At 39.2% G+C, this 18,105-nt stretch overlaps 1 protein-coding gene across 2 annotated transcripts in view; it reads right to left on the reverse strand.

Annotated features, from left to right (window-relative positions):
• sobpa (sine oculis binding protein homolog (Drosophila) a) overlaps window positions 1-18,105 on the reverse strand; it is a 51,902-nt gene that overhangs the window by 20,483 nt on the left and 13,314 nt on the right. For both annotated transcript variants that reach the window (XM_072365916.1, XM_072365915.1), the window contains exons 2-4: window positions 15,138-15,258; window positions 13,487-13,696; window positions 9,663-9,814 (exon numbers count right to left, since the gene is read on the reverse strand). In XM_072365916.1, the coding sequence (XP_072222017.1) occupies window positions 9,663-9,814; window positions 13,487-13,696; window positions 15,138-15,258 (483 nt within the window). The remainder of the gene's footprint in view (window positions 1-9,662; window positions 9,815-13,486; window positions 13,697-15,137; window positions 15,259-18,105) is intronic.

Consider the following 18,105-nt stretch of genomic DNA (forward strand, 5'->3'; position numbering starts at 1 on the left):
TACATATTGTTTGATTAAGAGTTTGTTGGACTATAATTTGATTTATTTATATTGTGTCCATATTGGCTTGTTAAAAAACATCTAAAATCACACAATTGATGAATCTGCTGACATTACATCATCATTTTGAAGCATAAATTAACGTCTTTAGGTGAGTTAGAGGCAGTAGCTCACCTAAAGAAGTTTCAAAACCGTATAAAGAATATTAGGACTATTTCTAAACAATTACTACAATGATTCTAATGTATTATTTCAGTATAGAAGAAGAATTACAACATGACTTTGTTGAGTACATTCTTGTATTGAGCCAGCGTTGTTCATGAAATACTGCTAGAAATGTTTGGGTCAAACCAAGAGGAGCTGATTAAATTCAGATTATTCCTTTAATGATTCAACTAAATGACATTAAAAGACTAAAATGTGTTGACATAACACAATAAACGCCTTCACAAAGCCTTTATAAAAAGTGTTAATGTCTTTAGAGCAAAGGGGAGGTGATCAAACTTTGTGGCCACACTAAAAAAACATGTATTTGAAAGTAAAGTTAAACAGACGCTAAATGTGTCCCATAGAAGTTACATTAAATAACCCTAAGCTGTGAGTGTCCTCCTCATGGCTGCTCTACTGCCACATGACAGTCCTTTAAACCCCGACACTGTCGGGAAAAGGAGGCGCAGAGTGAGAACTGAGGCTGGCCACACTGTTTCATCGGATGTGGGCAACTTCCCTGCAAAGATGTTATTGGAAAAGCTCTGTCTGACACAATGGCAAATTGCTCCATTGTGTTTCATTAAATGAAATGCACTTTTATATAATGGAGACCTCGGTGTGATATAATTAGTTCATACTTTAGTGCCACGGGCCACTGAAATGAAGATTTAACTTGTATTAGACACGTTCATCACGCTGTTCGCAGCCCTGAAGCTGACATTTCAAACTGAGCCCAGGTGAACCACCGGTCTGAGTGGCTCTTTTTCACATTATGTTCCCTTTAAATTGCTCCCTGCAACCTTTGATTTGTCAGAGTAATTTAGCCTCCAGCTCTCTCCATCCCTCGTTGATACCAAAAGGAAAGTCTGGCAGAGTTCTTTCGCGTGTTTTGTCCAAAAACTGAATGAATTTGTGTCGGCTTCCATCTGCTTCCCTCACCTCCAGGCAAACACTGCAGTCTACTGTCTCATAAACTGATGTTTTGTGCTAGAAACAGTGTAAATCTGACATATAAGATTGTTCTGCAACAATCAACATAGTAACAGGAGATTGGGGAAAACAAAACCGGGGTTTATTCAGTGCACGGGCCGGCATACGTGCGCAATAAGGGACACATCACATGGGCAGACTCATTGACAGTTAAACACACATTATCTAGGCAGGCATTAAAGGACACATAGACACATACAAAGACGCTGTATTGTGCTATTATTCTGTCTCCAGTTTGTGCTCTGACCCGCTGGCCCTGCGCCAGTTCATTTGCATATTGTACTAATGAGGTGTTGGCACTGCGAACGAGGCGTGAGGCGCACACAGGGAGCCACAGGCAGATAAAGGAGATGGCACACAGATTAGATAGATAGATAGATAGATAGATAGATAGATAGATAGACAGACAGACAGACAGACAGACAGATAGATAGATAGATAGATAGATAGATAGATAGATAGATAGATAGATAGATAGATAGATAGATAGATAGATAGATAGATAGATAGATAGATAGATAGATAGATAGATAGATAGATAGATAGATAGATAGATAGATAGATAGATAGATAGATAGATAGATAGATAGTTTTTGCCTCGCTGACAGCCAACTGCAGCTGCCAACCAGCTGAAATTCCTTCTAAGAACGGCAGAGTTATCCTCTGGCGACGCCACAGTCCTGAGGGGATGTCACGCCAGCTGCTGCCATGCTAGCTTCCATCTGGGCACGCATACACGTCCAGGTGTGTGTGCCCATCACCTGCCAAAAAGAGCTGCTCTTCCAGAGGAAAGACGCTCGTAGGGAGGATTTTCTAAATCCAAAGACAAACACTGCCGAGCACACACCCGAGCTCATCCTAAAGCCTGAACTGAAGGTGGAGTCCGGGCACTATGCAAATGACCAGGCGAGAAAACAAAACCTTTCAAGATAATGACAGACAAACCCAACAATCACTGCGCTGTGGAAATTTACAGCCAAATTCACTTTCATTTATGAGTCTGCACCCACAAAAAATACTTTTTCAATGACACAAAAAGTCAAATACAACAGTGATTTTGAGCAAATTACAGCTACTTTTATCCCTCAGTTTTGTTTTTATTCTCAGAACGAATCATGCAAGCGGATTTCTGGTCAAATCATTCACAGACTGCACTAAATCTCTCCTTAAAGAGAGCAGAAAATGGTATTCATTCTGAAAAACATCTCCTTAGCGCATGTGTTTTCTTAATAAGACAATACACCTGAAATGTTTCTGCAAATTAAAGAAACTTTCGCATAAGTCGAGCACATCCAACCTCCAGTACAAGTTAAAGAAAAGACACAAAAGCATGCAAGTTCATGTTTACTTTTACAGTCTCAACGTGTGTTAGTTTGAGTTCCTTTTGTCTTTATTTGAGCTGAATGGCTGGCAGCTATGAGATAATCACCTTCCTCTCCATGCCCAGAAGCTGTGTAAGGCAAGCCTCAAGGCTTCCCAACCACCAGTGAGCCTCAGCTGCAGGAAGCAGACACTTTACACACTTCATCACGCACACAAAATTTCCACAAGCAGCCACATCCATGCACACATAAAGCTCTTATACGCACACATGCTCAGACAGCCTGGTCTCTCTGACGCTCCCTCTATGGCAGCTGATGGAGATGCAAAGTTAACGGCGCAGGGTTAAGGAGCAGGCAGGCGACCACGGGGCTGCGTGTAAGGAGCACAGGTGTGTGTGTTGGAGGTGATGTGACATTTCTGGGCCGACATGAAGCGACACTCTGCCCCCTCATGCCTGGAGGGAGCTCCAGGGGAAAGACACTGATGGAGGTCTGGGGTCTCCGAGGGGGAGGGGATTTCATGATGTTAACAAAAAGCTGTGTGCTGCAGCAGAAACAACCTGCAGGGCTCCTTTAATCTGAAATTTCTTTACTTTTCCACGCTCCGATTCTCAGATTTCTCTGTTGCTTTGTTTGACAGCATTAAAAACATTAATATCTTTATCAATTGTTTTTTAAATCTAAAGGCTAACTTGCTGAATATTTGCCAGAAGATTTCAGTTTTAGGCATTTGTACAGATCAGTTACAACCAAACTAAAGCTAAAAAGCGACATCTCTTCCCTAATTGGGAAGAAACACTTCCACAAAGATACAGTTAAAGTTTTGACTTCTCAGCAAGTGAAGACATCAACTCCACACGTTTCTGGTATCATGATGACAGCCACTTTCCGTGTCCCGCCATTGTTTACTTGGTCTCAAAAGCTTATACAGAGGAAGGAGCTGCTAATCGTCAGAGCTTTCTGACACCTTCATCCAATAGATCGCACCGGCACAGTGTTTTAAACAGTCATTGTGCTTTTCTTCTTCCCTTCCACTTGTAATTTCTTACTTTTCTGCTGCCCTCCAACCTGACATATGTTCATTTTTACCATTTAAACTACAGGTTTCTGGATAGAATTGCAACACGTGGTTAGACAGTAACAAACATGGTTATAGCAGGTATTCATAACTGTTTCACAATTTGCAACCATGGATTGTGGCGCTACTTCATATCAGACAAGTGGACAAAAATAAGAACGTCTTACACATTTTCTGGTGAGATTTAGCTGTTTCAGTATGTTCACATGTCCCCTGAAAAGTGTGCAAAGTGTCCCAAGATGCCGTTGATTAAAAATCAACTATCATAGTCATAACTTTTTATTCAGATTGCTCAGAATTAGAATAAATCTATTAGTTGTCATTGGTTGTTAAATCTAATCAGTTGAAACATCTTAAGTACGAAAGAAGCCAGATTAAATTACTTAAAATGTCTGTGATTTGCACAAATACATAACATAAACCTGATTACTAGTGCCTTGGTTTAATTGGTTCATTTTTGTAATATCTCTGCAGTTAAGTCACATTTGACTGTTTTTGACAACTTTAATGGTACATTTCATGTGAAAACTCTTAAATTCTAATAGATGGAAATTTATTATGCACTTAGAATACATAAAACATACAAATTGGGCCTAAATCTAAATTTGAATGTAGATAGACCAAGACTTGACAGCATGGTGGCCACATGCATCATTTAAATATAATTCATCTGAAAAGCAGCCTGCTCGTTGGATAATTCCTTCCTTTGAAATTCTGATTTTTAGCTTTTAGAGAAAATAAAATAGAGGAAAATAGTCTGAAAACACAATTTTCTTTTTTATCTAGACTTGGAAAATGCTATAAACATGTGATACTCAGACTGTAATCTCCTCACTACCTGCTACATGCTGCTCTGACATGGTCTATTTTCAAAGAAAAAGACCATTGAGATAACACATGTTAAGCCAGTGTTTACTTATATTATATTTGATCTACATCCAGCAAGTCAGTGTCATAAAAACTGCAGAACTCAAACACAGCTGTTGAGATAAGCAGATAGTTGGATCTGTTTCAGCACTAAAAAACAATATTTAATCACAGTTGGGTTGTGGTAATGCATTTGCTACAAACTGCTCCGTGCAGGATCTAAAAACCAACATTAAATGATATGTTGACTGTATGTTTTTCACGTGGGAAACATGAAGCTGGGAAGGCGCAGCGAACCTACATCCTTCCGTTTCCATGCTTCACACTCACAGAGGATAATTCATCACAGCTAATTGCCTAACCTAATCTTGGCGTTGAGTCCAATGAGCACACACTTGTTTGTTGGTGTGTGTGGGTGTTAGATAAATGGGAAAACCATGCAGACGTGTGCACAAGTGTGACAGTTCAGCAGCTTTCTACCTACAGCTGAAAGTTATATTCCACCCCAAATCTAAATTTAAATAACTCCAAATAACCAGAGATCGGAGCTGGAAGTTCTCAATGAGCCTTCCCCTCATTTTGGGTTTTCCCACTCGAATCGGTGCCAAGTTACTCTTCTTTACAAAAGAACCAAGCTGTGCTTGTGAATCAACAGTGGACGGTCAAAAAGGGTTAAAAAAAAAGAAGTGAGGTGACAAACAGAATAATTGAGAGCAGCAGTCGGTGAGGAAGCAGCACTTTCCATACGAACTAATCCAGATGCTTAAGGCGCACAGCAAACAGAAACATAAGTGATTAGCTGGAGTTAAACTATCAATCATCATCCGCCACACACACAAACAAGCTCCACATAATGTGGAGTTATGCAGAGATGTGAGAAAGTAGCAGCTACCTAAAGGAGGGGGTTGGGTTACACGATTGAGGCAGCTGAGGATATTTCATGCAACATAATGCCAGAGCCGGTGCCCACCCCCTTCGTACCCTCCCCTCCCCACGTCTGCTCTCCTCTATCCGAAGCACACGCAGACACGGGATACTTATTTTCAGCTGGAAAAGAAAAAAGGAAAAAGCCTGCAGGCTGTGTTGTTGTGTCCAACCTTGTGGGCGCATGAGAAAAGAAACATGTGGGTATCGTTTACACAAATGGCCTGCGAGATGTGCGAGAGCCAGACAAAATATAGAATCTGAGCCGCCGTGGCAGAGGTGGCCTTTTCCGTGTTTGTGATGGTTGAACATGTTTATTCTACTGATGAATGAAAGAAACATCCAACATGTCTTACATGTAAATGATAGTGTTTCTATAAACTGTGTTTGATGTGCTGATGACATTTTTAGACTGTATTTGTATATAATAGGCTTCTATGTTTGCAACTCAAATTATTCAACTTTAACATGCAATGTCAAACTTTATATTATTATTAACACATGTTATAATAGCATCAGTTTCTTAACACTTATATTACGTCCTGTGATGTAATTTAATTGACTGGACATAACTTTCTATTTCTTCATGTATGCAGTGATTTACTGCATCAATTCTGTGGCAAAAGCGTGATAAAATTATCAATGAAAATTTGAATTTCTAATCAGTCTAATTTTTCTTTGTTTGATTAAAATGTTTCCCTTTTCTTTGTCTTTTCTTTATCCCTCAAAATAGGAAAAACAATCAGCATGTTTTAATTCTATCAGCTGAGATCGAATCACATTATTATCAATCAGCACAATAACGATATTTCATTCTTTTAATATAATACAGGTCAATGCAGATATATTGCAACACCTCTAATAGTTCTGTAGCTTTTTGTGAAACAACTGGAGTTGTTTCCAGTTTAAAAAGGCCAAAGAGACCCAGTTTGGAGGCTGGCATGTGTGGTGGTCAACTACCTTTCCCATCTGATCCAGCATTTTTGTGTCTTCACCAGTGAATTGAAGTCCAATTGGCTTGAACTGGACTATATTATAAAATAAGTGCCTTGAGATGACATTTGTTGTAATGTGGTTCTATATAAATAAAACTGAATTGAATTGAATTTGGTAGTTAAACTCAGACTTTTTCTTTCCAAAACAAAGCCTTTGGTCATGATAGATTAAAGTCCCAGTGAAATAGAAATTTAATTTATTTTTTGTTTGTTTAGATATGTTGAAGTGTACAGAAGCTACATGTTAGTATTTGGCCCATCAGTGACAAAGAAAGTAGTTTAGTTTGTAGTCTGAATAGTATTTCAAAATGTGTCATTTCATGGGAAACAATCAAAAAATGCTGAGGACTCAAAGAAATTAGAATTAGGGGTGGAGCATGTTCAGGCCAGTTAAACCGACCAATCAAAACAAACTTAGCATTTGTAGAGGGGCGTGGCTTCCAGACCATCCTGACAGTGTGTTGTATGGATGTAACATATGTATTTTCTTTGTCCTCACTGTCTGGTAACTTTAACTCTTAGACGTTGTTTGGTGTAGGCATTAACAATGATACAGTTCTGCCCTATCTGGAAGATGAGTAAAAAATGAATACATTTGAAAATATGAGCTGGATGTCACAAATTCTAAGCAGTAATTGTATTTTTTTTATTTTGCAAAACTGGGCTGAATGGAAATAGACAAAGATGACAGGCAGGATCTGCCATATAATAATAAAATTCCCAATGTGTGAAATCAAGATCAATCTAATGTCTGATTTTGTACAGTATTTCATTTTACTTATTTATAAGTCTTGAAAAACTTGAACAGAGCTAAATATATCGAGTCTATCTTTTTTTGTGTGTGTGCTTCTCGTCACAAACTATATTATTTTCCCATCATTTTGAATATGAAAGTTTGAACATTTCTGCAACTGTTCCTTGCACGGGGAGCTGTCATCGCACTGACAAAACATGCTTTGAATTTTCTGTCAAATCCAAGACGGGCTAATCAGGAGAGCAGGGAGAGTATTGAAAATGGAAACGATATTGCTGCTTCTGTGCATTTTTTATCCACCACACATCAAAATGTATTTAAATTCCAATATGTACAAAAATGTCTTTCAAAGGAACAGAGCAGATTGCAGAGCTAATTAGGCTTAAAACAGATGTCATATCTGAACTGAAAATAAAGAAAATATACAGCACAAGTGACTATTCTTGCTATTGTAGGGTATTATATATTGTAACAGTCCTACTTTTATGCACAAAGTTTAATAAACTAATATGTTTTTTTTGTTAAATTCAAGACAAAACCCCTGGATTCATAGCAGGAAGCTACTCCACATGAGGTTCTTATTTGATGTAATGCTCCCTTACAGCCTCCCTGACTGATATGGAGCTAGCTTGTCACCTTTGTCAAAAGTCAAATGGCAAAGATTTGCTTTGACCTCCTCTGGAGCACAGAGATCAAAATAAAACCTGTTAAAAAAAAGCTGCATTTTTATCTGACATGAGGCTCTGTGGTTCCTCAAACTCTCACAAGTTCTACTAAGTTTCACCCAAGTCAAAGGCTCCTTGACATCACCAGAACCTACCAGATCACCTATCGTCCTTTCAGTTTTTAGCACAACTAAAACTACTAAATCCCTGTAAAAGTAAATGAGTCAAATGTTGAGGTAGGAAATTAAAAACATACCATGAAAAACAGTACAGTAGGCGCAACATTACGCTTGATTTTACATGCTTTGGGGAAAAAAGTGCCAGAAAAAAAACAGAAACTGGATATCACCAACTGAAATGAACAGACTAAGTGCATCCATATCTGCCTTCTGCTTCAGTGTAGTGCTTGAAAAGTGATTATGCTTGGATGAATAACTGACTTCAGGACAGACAAGCAGGAGAGTAAAACATGTTATACTCACGGCACAATTCCTTATATATCCCAGCTTTGGTACAAAAGAGAAAGGAGATTGTTTAACCACAGTAAATGGGAGATAATGAGAGCCCATTAAAAACAGTGATGAGTTACATCTTATGCATCAAGTTGAGGAAGAATTTGTGAAGTTGATTGCCTTTATTTGTTTGGTAGTAAAACTAATAAATGACAGCAGATTAGCTCGAATTTGGTATGTAGATAGCATTAGCATGTTAGCTAGAAAACCATGCTATCCAGTAGGCTAACCATCAACTTAGCTAGCCTAGTACTTCACACACTTGAAAAATACTGTATTTACTTAGATAGCCATTGCAGATTGCTAACATTTCAGTCAGTTGGGGTGTTAAGTCTTTAACTATTGTTAGATAAAGTCATATGTCATATGTTAGTCATTCACAACAAGATTATCTTGTGTATTTTACTTTCTTACTACCAATATTATTATTATTTAATGAAATGAGACAGCTAAATTACAATGACGGTAATGTGACGTCTTAATGACTGTGTTAAGGTGGTAGAGGAGCTAAACTTGCTGTCAATGCCCTAAGTTTATTAGCCATATCAAACATATGATTAAGTGTGTCAAGTTCTCATTTTCAGTGATTTCAATACCTATTAATCATCAATAGAGCTGATCAAAAAGCCGCCACTTACAAAAGTTGTTACCACTAACGAAACTGGGCGATGGCAACATTGTAAATTGGTCAGAAGATAAATATATTCATTGATAATTAAGGAAAAAATTGCTTATTTTAAGTAAAAAGAGTGTAATAGAGGGGATGTAGGGATGAACCATTCTATTCTTGTGACTTTAAATAAAAGACCCTGGTTTGATCATTTTGCGTTTTTATTTTACTTCTTTATTTTAGTTACTTTCTCTGGTTGTCAGTCACAATTTGGCTTGGTTTGTGAAGTTTACTTTCAATCTATTTTAAGAGGTTGAGGCTATGACTTGAGCTCGCTCCAATTTCTGCAAGACCAGGCTGAAAGAAAAACGGGGGGGGGGGGGTGAACTTTGGAGAGGGCAAAGTAAACTGCTTGTCCATTTTCTGTCCTCATATTATGCTATTTTTATCACCAGCATCCTCAAGCTGACAACTTTTACACAGATATGTGAATGATCCTCTACAGCTGATGAACACTATGTAATCGGTTCATTCAGTTCTCAACAACCACTCACTTCATGATAAGTGTAATACAATGCAAAAATTCATGCTTGTATTGTGAATTTTGGATGTGTCAGTGCAATTTCCAAAGATATAAGATATGATTGCAAGTAGATTTGTGGCTCAGTCTACCTGCAAAGTTTCTAAAATATGCCATAACACAATGTCCAGTGGGCGAAGAGGAAAATGTTTTACCTTGTTTCTCTTAAAATAGGCTCTGCGGCAGGCAGCAAAGCATTTTTCACTGCAGAAGCTCTTCATCTCACTTCCCATGCTCAGAGAATAGCGTTTGACCCCAACCTTCTGGCACCAGGCACACATGATCTGCACATTTGACGCATCTTCATCTAGAGAGAAAAACACACAATATTGAAAGGCAGGAAGTCGGACTGTTGACATTAAACTTTATCCAGCATATTCAGGCCAAAGAGCCTCAAATGGTTCTGAAACTACTTCCATAAAAGAGATTAAACCTTGAGCAACTAACACCTAGAAAAAAAAAACAACCAAAAACCATTCATTCCACCGATTAATCCAGCTGCTGGGTTGGGTAAACCTTTCATGATTCCAACCACAAAACCACTGCGGGGTTCACAGTGAAGCTTTGCCATTGGTACTGTAAATGTAGCTGAGCTGAATAAGGCTGGAACACAGGAAAATGCCTATTTGTGGATGAGTTCTGTGGTTATTAAAGAGCTTGCAATGGAAATAATACTCAAAATAACAGGGGTCTGTGACAGAAAAAATAGACGCCCGTTTAAATTGTACTCATAGTTTGTGCCAACAAATATATTTGTTAAGTTGGGTTTGTTTCACAGAACTTTGTTAAAAACTCTTGAAACAAGTTCAAGGACACTCGAACACTTTTCGCTGTGACCAAAACCTCATACACCAAAACGTATGTGAAATCCCACTTTAGCTGTGTTTTTATTCCAAAACTATTCATGATAAGGGCACTTTTAGGGCTGAGAGAAGAAGGAAAAAGATTGAAAACCATGAAGAGAAAGAACCAGAGGAAGATAAATACATAAACAAATTTACCAAACAGCCAATGGGACAATCAGTCACAAATATTCAAATTAAATACAAGATTAGACTAATAGGATTCACTATTACATTAAAGTATTGTATTACTATTGTAGTCTTTTAACTTTTATGAGTGTATAAATTGGCACATTTCTCAATGCACACAGTACTGTGCAAAAGTCTCGAACCACTCCTCATTTATATTGTATATTTGAAGGAAAAAGGGAAATAGGTGCAGCTATTTTTTTTAAAATATGTGCAAACATAAATGTTCTTAAACACAACCTAAACCCGCTTGGTTCAACCCAGTCTTACAGTAGTCATAAAAATGTAATCTACTGATTTGGTTTTTTCATGCTGTGACACACAAATATCTTTATAGAGTGACACAGTGTCACAGTATTTTCACATATGACTCATCACATTTAAATGGAAAAAGATGGTCAGGATCAAGTTCTGTTCTGACCATCGGTGCCTTCAGGTGACTGGAGTCGATACTTCATTGTGTCACTCACTGTTTCATTGCTGTTATACACATTACAAACTACTTGGTTAAAGTTATGCATTAAAATCAAGATGGTTTAGGTTAGGAAAACACCATTTTCTGTATTAAAAAACTGACCCTGTATTAACAAATCCCATTAAAATATCCTTTTGTTCTGCCCTGTCCCCTCAGCAAAACACACAAAACCTGCTGTACACAGGAACCAGATGCCCTCCTGAAATACCTGCTGGATTTATAAAGTAGTGTTTAATGTTATTTTTTTTCTGGGGAGGATTCATCCCTCCATAAGACCTGTTGCCACTGATTTTCAGTCCACTTCTTGTGTCATTTGGCACAGCTCAGCCTTTTCTCCCTGTTTCCCTTCCTTAAGAATGGCTTCTTGACAGCCACCCTTCCATGGAGACCATTTCTGATGAGGCTTGGGCCAACAGTAGATGGATCAGCTGAAGGTCCAGATGCATCTCTCAGGTCCTGTCAGGTCTTTGCTGGATTTTTTCCTCTTTCTTAAGGACATCACTTTCAGATCCTGTTCATCTGCTGTAGATACTTTTTTAGGCCTGACACTTCTTCTTTTGTCCTCCACTTGTCCAGTTTCCTCAAATGTTTTAAGGACACACTGCAGACCATGCTGAGATATGCCAAGTTTTCAGCTGATAGCTCTTTGGGAATCACCTTGTTGCTGCAGAAATCCTATTTGGCTTCAGGGATCTGGCACTAAAAGTGGACTAAGCATACACAGCATTGCATATGTAGCATTTTTCCAGTCCAGATAACACAGACTCACACTTCTGTTGAAGCAGCTTTGTCATAATTTATGACCTGTGTGGGAGGACCATAAGACAAAGTCCAGGAAAAAGTTTCCAGGACAAGTAAAGAACGGTTTATACAGATATCATCTGCCTCTTTAGATTAATGGTTGGGATGTACACATTTGTGAGTAAATCTGCTGCTGATTTCCACTTATTCTATAATTTTAACTCCTTGTTTTGACAGTTACAAATTAAGCGTAGGCAGTTTGGCTATGTGGTCATTCTGGGCAACAAATTATTCTAACAGCCCCTTGGTGACGGTGAAATGCCTCTTCTGTGGTAAACTGATGATGAGCTGCGGGCTTTTAGTGCAGTCGCAGGCGAAATGAGAGGGATCCTCTGAGATTCCCTCTAGTATCTCCCAATTATCACATTGTGACTGTGCGCGGGTATGAGGGGGGGAGGAGAGGCGCAGGCCCATTAGTTTTTCACCTCTGTTCACCTCTTTATCACTGCCGGCTGGGTTTTTCACCTCTTTTCAGCTTAATGGATCTACAGGGCCATCGGATTTTAAGCAAAGACTAACTCACAATTAAGGGAAGAACTCTCTTGGGTCCTAAAGACAGCACAGGAGATTCAACGAGCTTCATATTTTATATCTGTCTTTTCTGTCTGCTCTGTCTCATTCTTATAGTGACTCTATATTCACTGCAGTGATAAGAAAAAAAACAAGAGATGGCTTAATTCTTAGTATGAAAGAATCGATGCACCACAGCGCAGTGAACAAGGCTGAAGGCCAACATGAAAACACACCTTTCACAATATCTCAACATTTTCTTACAAAGAGAAATCTTGAGGTGGAGTTCCCACATGGCGGGAGCACCTAAAGAGCACATCTCCAAACACTTACATCTGCATTAGGCGGGGAAAATGTGCCTGTAATTATGCAGCCTTCATACTAAATGCCACCGTCATCAGCCGTACCTGCACCTCATAAGGTCCTTTGTCGGATTTTTGTGGGGGCACATGAATAATTCAGTGTATTTGTGGAGTGTAGAGGGGAGGGGGGAGGGTTGAAGGCGGTGTTGGTCGGGTGGTTAGTTGATGCTGAGCTTTAAGTGCGACTGCACCATCTGTTTCCCCGCCTCGGCAGGGCCAGCGGGGACTCTTCTTGGGCGATGCCAAGGTGGCTTGCTTCCTCCACCGGGGCGTACCAGCCTCCTGTCCATAGCAGACGCAGGGGATAATGAAACCCGCTGTCTGGCCAGGGAGCGTGGACATTTCCACCGAGAGTTGACGGGGTAATATTGACACTTGGGCAGGTGGAGGAAAACAAGGTGTACAGCAGGTAGCTAGCTCATTAGCTGCCTGATACGGAGGCAAACCTTTAACACTGCATACACATTTAGTTTTCTTGCCAAGTGATGCAGTGCAAAATCAGTGGAATGTAATCTGTTTGGAGAAGAGTTGCTGGGACATTTGCTTTTTCTAAATGGAAAAATGATCCTGCGTGTGTTTGCAGTTCGGCATCTGTGTGAATAAATCAGCTGTCACTGATGGGCTGAAAATGACCTTCATCTTACATAAAACTTTACCTGCAGGCTCTGAGGAGATGTGTCCACGTGTTGAGACTTTTTTGTTGTTTGTCTAAGTGTCTCGAGAAGTATAAGCTTAAACTACTTTTCAATTAATCTCCAGCTTTATTTAATCTCTCCCCAAAAGGCATCCACACTCTGTACCTGCAGGGGGCTTGATCAGTGGCGGGGGGATCATGGGGACCATGATGGGCAGGTTGCCATGCTCCTTGCTGCTGGGCATGGAGGTGGACGGTGTGGTGGAGGGCTCTGTGACTCCGTTCCTGGATGCTGGCAAGGACAGGGAGCTGTTGGCTTGATCCGGAGAGCCTTCACTGTTCTCCATTGAAGCTGGGTTTTTTGGCAATGAGTTTTCTGGACAGGAAAAAATTAGCAAAATGAAGAGTTTACTGAACAGCAGAGGAGCTGCACCCCCTGCAAAACTCGCAATGATGGAAGAAACTAATATATGTATGATTTCACTTGATACTTTTCACCCTACAAAAGACAAGCAGGAGAAGATATCTGTTTTTTTAAGGCGGATTTGGGAACATTTCTGTTCAAAGCCCCTGAGAACACAGCTTGACATCTTAGGTATTTGTCAATTACAACTAAATCAGTTTAAAGCTGCATCAGTTCCCAATAATACACAAAAATAAACAACCTAGAGGCTCTGTGTAATGTGCAAGATTTTCTCAATTTATACTTTCAGAGATTATTCCAAAGGGAGCAGCTTCAGCTTCTCTCAAAAAAACTGAGGGACTCTTCCCAAAGTGTGTGAACGAAGCTTCTCAAAGCTGAGACTTATCAAAATATTTGTGCACTTCCATGCCACGGGACAGATGTGGGCTCCCCTTTCTATTAATCAAAAAAAGACACTGCATTCAAGCTGGAATACTAGGATTTTATGGCTTAGTTTTGCCTCCAAGAAGCTTTTATGATGAGTTTGTCTCATGTGTTTGAGTTGATGGCCGTGATTAACGAATATCAATAATAATAATATCAATCAATGAAGGAAATATTTAAACAGAACATTTAAAAGCAACACAAAAGCAGTTATTCAAATATAAATTTAGATTAAAAAGGTGACTCCAAGTCACTCATGTCAATGCAACAATGGTGCTTGGACAAAAGTCGTCCTTTAACCTGCAGATGCAAGCTTTCAGTGCTCTGTAGCGCCTCCCAGAGGATAAAAGAGAAAAAAGGCGGTGACAGGAATGGATCTCATCTTTAATTACAATGTGAGCATTCACGCTGCTGAGGGCTGCACACTCCAGCCTAAACAAACAGCGTCCTCAGTGAAAAGAAGGGCTGATGCAACACAAGGTTAAACATCATTTAAGTGTGTTGCTGGCATTACATTTTGTCTCTCAAATAAAGGTTTAAACCAATTAAAAGTACAGATTTAAACTTTTATTGCATTTAGAAAAACTTCTCAACTTTTCTGGAAATGGGATTAGTAGATAAATTCCTATGTGGTCAAGTGTACTGTGTATACGGTGAAACCAAGACTCCAGATCGCTCCGGGTCAGCCTGAAGCTCTTTTGACGTCCTGCATTGTGATTTTTCCACAATCAGCAGCAACCTTCACAGACCTGTCTCATTTAATTTCTTCTCACTCCGAAAACTGGTTTTATTGTTTCAATGATGCAGATTTACAAAATTTAACACAGAAAATTCAGAAATGCCAATAATTCTGAGTGGGACTTACAGTTTCATTCACTTTTTAAGCAGCACACGGTGGCCTGATGGACAACAAAGCAGGGCGGCAAGCCAAGCTTTAAAAAAAGGTATAGGGCCTGTTTTAATTGCCTACCTTTGAGGACAGAGATGTGTTGGGGGGTGTCTCCAATCTCCAGGTTGTCGGAGTCTCTCAGCTCCACCTTGTCGTAGCCGTACCATCCCAGCAACTCATTCATCGTGTTCTCTGCAAAGCTCTGCAACACAAACAGGAAGCAGAGTCAGACTGAGCTGCCTGAATGCGGACATTACACCTACATGGTCAAAGTAAGCACTGATACCAAATATTAAAGGTACATTTAACATCTGCTGCTTCTCTCCTATCACCTACAATGCTGAAATCCAGCTCAGATATAAAACAGTGCCCAGAGAAATCCACTATCTTCCTTTTTTATTATTATTCTCCAGGGTTCTTCTTGTTTTTTTGTTAGTGTAGGTCAACCTAAATGGGACAAACTCTCATCCAAATGCTGCAGTGTGCATCCGGCCGAACTAATGGACATTATCAGAGCGTTAAAGGAGTAGAAGAACCGATCGCAGCATGCTAAGAAGCACAGGAAATGTAACAAACTGCAACAAAACAGAAAACGCAGCACAGTAAAGACACAGTAACAGCTGTAAGATGGGACTGATGCATGGGTGGAGATCCTGTTACTCATCCTCTTAACCTGCACTCTTTCTTCTAATTGGTTGAAAATCATCCATGAATCAAATGACACTTTGAATGCGAAGAAACCCAACACACCAAAGACTATATTTAGACTGTATGCAGTAGATTTATAACTGCTCAACTATCTTTTAATAGGTTTTATAGCTAGAACTGAGATAGTTTAATTGATCCCATGTCATACCACACCTCGGCCCCTTTTACCTGCCTGCTTTGTTCCATGTTGGCTGCATGTAAATTATTAATCAGCTCCCAGCAGTACACATACACACACATATATATACGTAGATATATATGTGTGTGTATGTACATATATAGTAGATACATTTCTCCATCTCGCCTCTATTCTCTCGCCAGAGGAGAAAGTTTTCGTGTCACCACTTTCCTGTTCTCTGTTTATCATCTTGCTGTTTTTTATTCCTGAAACTGTAAATGTTCAAGTCTTTTTGAGTAAAACCTCTGATAATAAATAATCAAAAATGTCATGTACAATATCTAAAATCTACAATATTTCACTAAAGCGTAAAGTTCATATTGGGCGTCAAACCAAGAAATGTTTAAAAGGTTTTTTCCGGTTGTTTTGTTTTATGTCCTCAACTTCAGCTGTACCAGACATTTCTAACCCTCAGAATCTGTCGGATCCTTTTGTATTTGAAGACGAAGTGACCCCTGAATACTGTATAATGGCAGGTGTTATGCTGCTCTCAAATATTCTGGCACATGACCAAGATTACTCAAAAAAAATAACGAGCAACCTCAACAAATTGCATTCTGTTGAGTAAATGATGCGTTTGTGGTGCAGACTGCATCTGCATCTGAAATAAAAAGAAAACTGACGGACGAGAAACAAAAAAATAAAAATAAGGAATTATCCAGGATAAGAGCTGAACAGTCGGAGAACAGGAAGAGGTGGCGCTGAGCCACATCATCGCATTTACAGACGCACCAGCTGCTGAGGTTTACCTCGAGTAAAGTTGAGGTAAATACAGGTAAATAGGCACATAATATCATTCAAGGGTTCCACAGTCCTGGGATCAATTCACCACATATGAACAGAGCTGCACGAGCTGGAGATCTGTTTAAAAGTGAAACCCGACAATTTCCTGTGCCAGAAGGAGGTTTTTTCTGTGTTTTTCAGAGGTTTTTAAGTTTTCCAGAACAGTAAAGTATATAAATATATATTGTAGTTTATTCCCATGCATGCTGCTCAGAGAAGCTTAGTCAGTGATTCCTCTGCAGCATCACATTTACCCCTCTCCTCTTATGCTGTGATTTACCCAGATAATGTGATGCCGTCTGTCTTTACTCCAAAAGAGACGCTGAAATTAGCAACCTTCAGGTTTAACACTGTTTAACCACATTTACAGTAGCTATACAAATCATATTGTGATGGTTAAAGGTAAATCTATTCACACAAATGTATCTAAAGATAAAATCTAGTCAAGAGATAAGTATAATCAAAGATACAGGGATGGCCATTTTGCTTTAAGTAAATTTCTGTGCATATCCAGCCAATAATAGTACATGTTGTTCTTCATCCATTCTTGGTATTTGCAGCACTGACTAATCTTTCTGCATAGATAAAACAATAATAAGGAAAATAACCAGAGGAAACGCTGTTATCTCTGAAGATGATTAAGGTGGAAGACTTAAGTCGAAGCTTTTTCAGTGTGTACAACATATTACATTAGTTCCAGCAAGTTCCAGAAAGTTGGCTTTCCTTCTACTTATTACTTAGATGACAAAATACTCTCAATTCTGGTTCCAGTTTGGTTTGGTTTAGATGACAAAACTATTTGTTTAGTTTCTAAAAAAAAAAAAACCTTTCTTTATGGCATTAATAATGTTTTAGAAAGCCTTTCTGGGAAAGAGAAAAGAAAGGAAAACTTCTTTAGGGTGCATTTGTATCCAAAATGTTCACTGTAAAGCCCCGATTAATGGCTTATTTTTCAAAATATCCCCAAAGCTTTCATTTAACTTTTAATGTATCCACATCAACCATCAGCAGATACGTGCATATGAATATATAAAACATTATGCAGGTGAAACATTAAAGTATTTCCTCCATAACAGCCTCTCACAGAGTCAACAAACACTTTACTAAAAACAAAACCATAACCTCGCTAATGCATACAGTCCATTATCACCATACATCTCTCAGCTGGAACATTCCCAGAGGCTTCTGTTCACTGAACCGTTGCTGTGGTAAATGGTTCGGCTTGAATCTTAAACATGGTTACAAATGTTCTGCGAGGATGAATCAACCGCAATTATTTGGACTGTGTGATCAAATATTAGTCACAGGTCACTAAGCTATCAGCAGAGCCGTGCCACAGGACACAAGTCCGCTAATTTTCTCTGCAGCCAGTCCCTCTTT

This window comes from Leuresthes tenuis, unplaced genomic scaffold (assembly GCF_036924035.1).
Source record: "Leuresthes tenuis unplaced genomic scaffold, fLeuTen1.0.hap1 SCAF_15, whole genome shotgun sequence".
Lineage (NCBI taxonomy): Eukaryota > Metazoa > Chordata > Actinopteri > Atheriniformes > Atherinopsidae > Leuresthes > Leuresthes tenuis.